Genomic DNA, 8065 nt, shown 5'->3' on the forward strand with positions numbered 1-8065 from the left:
ATCCTTTTTCCGAGAGTTAAATGGCCTATGGACAGTAGAGTAATGACTACACAGGAACAGCAAACGGCCAGCTTCATAGAGGACAAGTAACAGGCTACAAGTAAAACCTTGGAGTACACAGAACAGCCAGTGGAAATCCACTCTGAACTTGTCTTCTGTGTATATCCTATCACATCTGAGCTGAATCTGACTTTCAAGACAATCATTTGTTTGTGCAAACAGGCCATGAAAGTGCACATGTCATTTCTCTTTGAATTACAAAAATATGAGATGAAGAAGCTCTGGCTTGGCTAAACCACTCTCGACAGTTCTGATGCCTCTCTAACACAAAGGTCAAGGTTAAACCCTTTTCTCTGGCCAGAAAGAGGGATATAAATTTGCATTTCAATATAAAATTTAGAATATTTACTCATCATGAAGAAAATAACTGTCTGATTATATGACGGAGATTGTGAGTTGAATAATCTTTGCTTTTTCCCTGAGTATGACATATATATAAGGCAGTACTGCATTCTCAAGGGAAACCAAGAGGGAATTAAAGCTGATTTATTTGTGTATTATAATCCCTACACTCAGCAATGAGTTTTTAAAAGGTAACAGTCCCTGGGAAAGGAGTCCAGCACACAACTTATCTGACCTAGTACAGCCTACTACTTCATTCCTGAAATCTTGGCATATATGATCCCTGCTCATCAGAAAAACCATAAATGAAATAGTTCAGCGTGTTCTTTTGCTGCCATATTTTCTGTGCTCTAGGGGGAGGGCAGAAATTCTGGACCTTATTTATTTCTCAGGATCAGAAATGGAAAGATATCCTAGTGTTGGATACAATATTCAAAGCCATGAGATTAATGAAATTGAGGGCTTTTTACAACAACGTAACAAATTCTGTTTTTAACCAGATCACTCTCACCACACAGAATAACATGACTTTTGTTCAGAGATTTACCATGTTTAATTAGTCATTTTTTCAGTAGCTTAACCATGTATTCAGTTAAATAAAGTAATAAACAAAAGTGTTCAAATTGAGACAATACTGTCTTTATGTTATTTTTAAATTGTGATCAGGTATCTGTGGGACATGGAAAACTAAAAATTAAACAAAGTACATAATTTTTGCTTCTCTAGTAAAATTTAGTGCCAAATTCTGCTCTCAGGTAAATGTCTATAAAGCATTGTCTATAACAACATAGGGTGTATTTATGGGTTTAAAAAGTGCCAAAGACCAGTAGTTGTTCTCGCATCTTAAAGGCTCAACACACAGCAAATGGAGAGCTGGTGTCTGGCTCTAATACATATTGCCCTGCTGGCCTACTGCAAGCAGTCACAGCATCGCTCCTCTACAGCAAACTGATTTGATTTCACCAGATGGTAATTCAGCTAAATTTTTTTTTTTTTTTTAACTTCAATTTGCCTGCTTCAAGTAATGAGAGCACAATTTGGCTCCTTTCTCAGGGAAAAGGAAGCCAACCAAACATGACTTTCACCAGGCCTCAGTTTTTGGCCCCAGATTTCAACATATACTATTACAGCAATCAAAAGAACCATAGAAATTACTTATCATTTTACTGTTCCTTACACATTTCACACAGTCCTGCAGCAAGCAGAATCACAGATGAACCTTAGAACATACAGAGAGCACAACTACTACACTGGACATGAAAAGGAAATTTTATTAAACATGTTTACATAACATGAGTTGGAAGTTCATTTAAAAGCACAGGGGAGTGTTAAGACAAGTGGTCAAAATAGAAAGATACTATTGAATTATAACTAGTTGGTGTTTGGCCACTAAGACAGAACAGGATCTAGTAGTAGTGCACCAATGCTTGAGTTCTTCCTGCTCAGCAGGTCGAGCAGTAACCAATTTATGCCCTATGGAAAGATGGGCAGAATAATTCCCATGTGTTGAGTAATAATAAATAGTTCACTTGGTGCAGGCAGTATGTCTATGAATTAAAACCTAGTGTGTACACAGTCTCTACATGTGTTACAGCCCCACAGTAGGAATCTACACCAAAATAGTTATTAGAAGGAATTTGGTCCATACTACATCACGTTTTCCATAGGGTAAAAAATAAAGTCCATCTATAGACATTTAGCACCAGACCCACAGATCTAGCCTGGCTAAAACCTGCAAAATGTCTATAAGAAAAATGGATGGCTTAGATTTCTTGGTTACTTCAGTATAGTAATTACGAGCAAACTGTACAAGTACATGCAACATACAAGCTGGCCTATGTGGAACTAACATACATTATTAAATAACCTTTGTCATCTCTTTTTACAAAACGTGCATGCAGCTTTGAACAGTTCCAAGTCATGCTGCTCTATTTTTGTGATCACAAAATTGAATGGCCTGTAAAAGGAGGGGAAACATATCAATGCACCTGCAGGAATCTGCAGTTCTTCGCACATTTACAGAATATCACAAGGGATTTCAAGGCCAAGAAGAACTCAAATGAATAAAAAGCAAATTGAAATTTGACTTTTTTTTTTTTTCTCCAAAAAGTAAGATATCTTGCGTTAAAAAATCAAGCCTTGTGCTTGCATCAATCTCAAAGAAATGTAAACTAAAATTTGATAAAAACATTAGTAAGTGCAGAATATTTCAACTGGAATTTCCAGAGAAACATTGAACAACTCATACCATGCTCTATCCAGGGCAGACAGGTGCGTCTGAAGCGACACACATCAGAGAAGCCTGGGTACAGCTGAAAGTGTCATATGCTCAATTCATTCCTGGTCAACATTTTGGGAAGTCAAATATACATTTATACACAGAAACGTAAGTATTTCCTCTCCATTTCTAGGAGGAAAATTGCATTACCAGTAACATATTCAATGTCAAAATTAAGACTAAAGCTGCTTTATACTAGTCCCCAGCAGTAGTTGCAGAATTCTTCAAAATTCTTCCATGCAAAACATCATAAACATAAAAGTTATTATATATATATAATGCAAACATATCTGCTTTTTACAAAGAAAAAGTGGCACTGTGATGATTATTTATTTTTAGGAAGATAACTTAGATTGGTCATTTGTTCTGGGTTCCCATGTGAGAGACTTGTAAGTACCAGAACCGAGAAACGATTTGAACTCGCTGAAATTGTAACTGTGGCTGTTGAACACTTTAACGATGCTTACAGAGATATGCTTCAGCCCTTTTTGGTTTGGTTTAGAAAAAGAAAGGAAGGGTCTCTGTTAGCATTGTGAGGACTTCTACGAAACTAGCAGAATCATGTGGCAAAAAACTAGTTGAAGTGATGTACAGAAAAACTGTTGAAACACCAGGAAGGTAACACTGCTTGAGGGCTCTGTCAAAATGTGAAAAATGCAACATTGTTAACAGAGTGAGAGCTTCCAGTTTGGGTCATCTTTGACTTAGATCAAATCTAAAAGTCCCCCTCTTTTTTCCTTTCTTTTTTTCTTTTCTTTTTTTTTTTTTTTTTTTTTTTTTGATCATTATAAGCATCAGTGATAGCCGCTAAGAGATTAGCTGTATGTGATATACCTTTGTTCTGTCAATTTAAGCTATCTCTTAACAAACAGACATATGTTTGGATAACTACTACAAGTAAAAACAGAAGTGATTGTCTCTCTCCAACAGTGTTTTTTGATTATGTGAATATCTGGTTCCAATTGTTGTCCTGGGTGATGTTTTTATTAGACAGCACCTGCTACTACGATCTAATGCAGGGAGGCCCAGTTGAACTTTCCAGAGATGACTGGGAAGCCCTGCGTGTCAGAGGAGTCAATGTTGGATCCACTAGCGATGAAGGTGGAAATAATTTATACCAGCCTATTACCACACTGGACAGGTCTAGCTCCTCCAGAAGGATCTGGGCAACTCCCATGAAGCATTTGTGGTCCATTCGGCCATAGTCTCCCCAGACTATTACCTGGAAGAACATAAAATTAAGGTTCAGCATTGTCCCCAAACCCGTGTTTATATGGGATTTTGTACTTACGCCGTGCTTATATATGTGCATTCCTGCTATAATGTGTGGCATAAGGAAAACATTACTTTCAAGGGTGAATGATCACTTCCCCTTTGTGAGAAAACCTTATGGCAGGACAGTGGTGAGAGGCAACAAAAATGTCTCGTAGTCCGACATTTTGCAAGTCTGAAACCACCAGTCACAAGGATCTGTTTGCTGGTATTTATAAAATTAAATGCTTATGAGTTGGAATGGGTTTATGCACACTGGTTAAATTTAAGTAAACATGCAAGTGCTTCTTCAAATGACAGCCTAAAACGGGGTTAAGAAGCAACTGACCTGAAGGACTTTACCCTGTGGACTTTCTTCAAAAACCAGTGTCTGTTGGTACAAAGGATCAAGAGTCTTCCTTGCAATTCTTGTCTTCTTCTTAGCTATACATGCTCCATTTTCCAGTAAATACACTTTGACATATGGAGCTGCAAACAGAACATTTTGAATGTTATATTTGGACTTACAGTGCACATCTGAGATGCAAGATAAATGCCTTAAAAGGAAACTGAGTAGCAAGAAAATGACAAGCTTTATCTTCACTGTATCTTCACAACTGTATAATCTGAATACAATTATGTTCATAAAATAAATGACACGGTCCATAAGAAATCAATTTAATTTTTATAAACTTTGAATATAATGATGTGAGATGTTACTAACAACAATTACACTTCATGTCTGTAATTTTAAAACCACTTTATTTTTCCAGGAATTAACTGTCACTTACAGCAATTCCCTCTTATGCCTAAAGGTCAGAGATAGTTCAAAACAAAAGAAATATTTAAAACTTTGCTACTCCAATAACACAGACATTAATTGCTATTTCATCTTCAGCTCCTAGAGAAGTTGCAAAGTACCATTTTGGCTAAATGTTATCTAAAACAACTGTTCCAGTTGTTACAGTAAGCGGTCTTTGTGGTACTGATTCTAAATCTCCTCTAATAGAGATTTCTATAAATAACTTGAACTTCAACAAATATACTTATAAAATGATACAACATTAAATCTCATTCATTATACAAATTATAGACATTAACACTAGCAAGAGCTGCTGTCTTCTTGAAGCACTGTTGTGTACAGAAGACCCTGGCATGTGGGTTTGTTAGTTTGTTTGTTCAAAGCACTTTCATCTTTTCAAGGAGAACAAACACAAAGGGGCTCATCTATATTGACAAAGTCCCTCTAAGGTATATGACTTGCCTAAGATACCCAGAAACATTCCTGCAAATGTTCCTTCCAGAACAGATGTTGAGTTGCTGAAAATCATTCCTTGAAAGGTGACGTGCAACTGGCATGTCAGTGATGGTGGTGAAAAGCAGACATTGGTAGCAAGGATATATCCACGCACACACTCCTTGTTGAAAAGCAAACCAAACAAATGAAAATGTAGTCACAGATAACAAGGAGCTCAAAAAATCTCCAATCTCCAGTTCATTAGTGTATTTCATATTGCTGTTTTCTGTTCATATACTGTCTATTTTTTTCCATACCTGGGGTAGATTTGGAGCCAGGTTTTTGTGTGAGGCCACGGGCTCTAATGACTTCTACTTCTAACTGGCCTTTTTTATCTACCATTCCAATCTGGATGTCACCTGAGAAGGAGAAGAAGGAAGTACACATTTTAGATAAGCAGTACAGCTCAGCAAATAGCATATAAGAATGAGAAACAGAAAGACTAGTCTGATATTACTCTTCTGCCTAATTGTGCTTATTGCCTCTCCTCCTGATTCCTTCAACTTCTCTGTCCTTAACCAAGGACTAAGTGATATACACTTAGGGAGCATGGTGCCCTCTCTTGGTGTGCAGTTTATACCTGACCAAAAGAGGTGTTTTTTCTTCAAAAGTCTCCAATGAGCATAGGGGTGACAATGTTCCTGTTTTTATCAATATTCCACACACCCATTTTTGGTGAGAATAAAATTGCTGCATGTTAAAAAAATAAACTGCTTTTGTTTCTAAATAGCCAAACCCATTTTCCTGCCTGAGTTTTGACAAATGACATCTCCTGCAGAAAAAAATGGAAACTGCTTAGTCTGAGACCAAACACTGTTCTGATCTAGACCAATAAAGTACAAGGGAAGTCAACTATGAGCTGATGCTCAAGGCATTATCTCTCTGTGGTTTCACATATCATGGAACCAGCTGGGTAGAAATCTAACAGGCCACTTAGAATAAAAAATGCATAGTATGACACGGGTAGCTATGTGACACCTGAGCAAATAAATGATCTACATCCATGAAACACATAAGTATGTATATATTTGACATGTAAAATCTGATTTTCTAAAAAGAAAACTCACAAATAGATAGTCCAAAACTATAGAAATTGGGGTCTGGATTTAGAGAAACAGCATTTTGAAATTAACTGGGCATGAGAATTTCACATGTTTCTCTAAGAGCATATAAAAGCAGTATTTATACCTTGGGATGTGAAATGTGACAGAGCAGCAGGGAAAATATTTTTTTTCAATCAGAATTTACTTGAATAAACACAGCTCTCTGTTACACTAAAAATAGGTGAGGAAAATTGCAACAAGACTTTTTTAAGAACGCATCTCTGCATTGCACATCCAAAATAGAACATGCATCAGGGAACCAGAAGGGGGAGCAATAATACAAACATTTTCAAATTGTCACTTGTGAAAGGATATCACAGAAAAAGTATTCTGAAAATTGTTAACAAGCATGATGAAGTGTTTTTGGGAGGGGCAAAACTTGAGCCTTTAGTAAATAAAGTAGTTCTAAGAATTTAAAATAAATATATTAAGTTATCTGTAGAAAGTCAGATTAAATAAAAAGACAGAAGAAATCTAGACCCTTACATTCATAGCAATAAAGCCACTTGGGCAAACATTGGGCAATCTCACAAATATATTTTCTTTCAAAATAACAATGAAAATATTAATTTAATAAATTTGGTGTTTATTAATGTTTTAGTAGCAGTAATTTGGATTTATACAGCAAGTCTTACCTTAGGGGGTACTCAGAGAATTCTCAGGATAGTTTTTCTTCTTCTAATTAGTTGAGAAGAAAAAACTCTCTTCCACAATTTTTCTTTCTGTTCCTCTCTCCTATTTCATGTATCTCAGTAGCCCTTCCTAAAGCTGATTTTCCCAAGACTGTTACACTGAAGCACTGGCCATTGATAATTTCCAGCAGGAGGAGTATCATTACACTAATGGATCAAGGACTCCTCACTCAGCACTCTGACGCATGCCTAAGAACTGCTCATATATACAAGCAAAAAACCAACAAAAAACCCCAAGCCTTTCCAAGGATACTTACGCAGACCTGCACAGCCCTGCACTGTTGCACTCCTTGTACAACTCCCACTCTATTCATACAAAGAAGATAGAGCTAATGCTACTATAAGAAATTACAGACAGGTCTGTAACATAGAGAAGATCACAGGCAGCCCCAGGCAGCTTTTGTAGAAAAGGACTTTGTGTCTCTCATGGCAAACACTGGCTCTATCAGCGACTGATAAACAGGCATTGCAAATGTATGCAGAAGTTTCACATTCTGGGATAAGATGAACTTGGAAAAATGCAGTTTGGCCAGGAACCCTCTGTCACATGCAATATAATCCGTGTCAAGTGAATATAAATTCTGGACAGTTGAGATTTTGCAGTGAGCCACTTTTGGAGAAACCACAATAATTCTGAGCGGGAAGTAAAACCCCTATATTCAGATAGTAAATAAGACAGCCAACACCTTAAATGGAGCAAATATTGTTTCTCAGCCCACTTCTGATGCTAGCGTGCTAGAAACACCAGTGACTGCTAGTAGGACCTTCATGTTTGCAGTGAAGGAAGACACTTTGAAAAAGTCTTTTTGGTGCAGTAGTCTGGCAGTGTGTGCCTTAGTTAATTGTCTTATTAGTCCTTTAACAGAGGAGAACATATTATTCTTACCCATGGCAGGGGTTGCCAGTGTTTGTCGGCCTACTAACTGTGCAGGTCCAAGTCCATCGAGGAAATCACTAAACTGACTGTCAGCGCCCAGCCGTACTCCAGGAAATATTAAGCTGAAACAAAATAAAAGTTGGTTAAGCATAAGATCAGGATTAA

General features: G+C 37.0%; 1 protein-coding gene across 50 annotated transcripts in view; it reads right to left on the minus strand.

Moving 5' to 3' along the window:
* Nucleotides 1-1653: 1653 nt before the first annotated feature.
* The window catches only part of RIMS1 (regulating synaptic membrane exocytosis 1), a 319154-nt gene continuing 312742 nt past the window's right edge, over nucleotides 1654-8065 (minus strand). For all 50 annotated transcript variants that reach the window (XM_027884132.1, XM_027884151.1, XM_027884129.1 and 47 more), the window contains 3 exons: nucleotides 5486-5587; nucleotides 4281-4420; nucleotides 1654-3902 (listed from right to left, as the gene is read on the minus strand). In XM_027884132.1, the coding sequence (XP_027739933.1) occupies nucleotides 3684-3902; nucleotides 4281-4420; nucleotides 5486-5587 (461 nt within the window). In that variant the 3' untranslated portion in view covers nucleotides 1654-3683. The remainder of the gene's footprint in view (nucleotides 3903-4280; nucleotides 4421-5485; nucleotides 5588-8065) is intronic.

The sequence above is a fragment of the Empidonax traillii genome, unplaced genomic scaffold (genome assembly GCF_003031625.1).
Source record: "Empidonax traillii isolate 1590-97213 ecotype Southwest subspecies unplaced genomic scaffold, ASM303162v1 scaffold139:size1643147, whole genome shotgun sequence".
In the NCBI taxonomy this organism is placed as follows: Eukaryota; Metazoa; Chordata; class Aves; order Passeriformes; family Tyrannidae; genus Empidonax; species Empidonax traillii.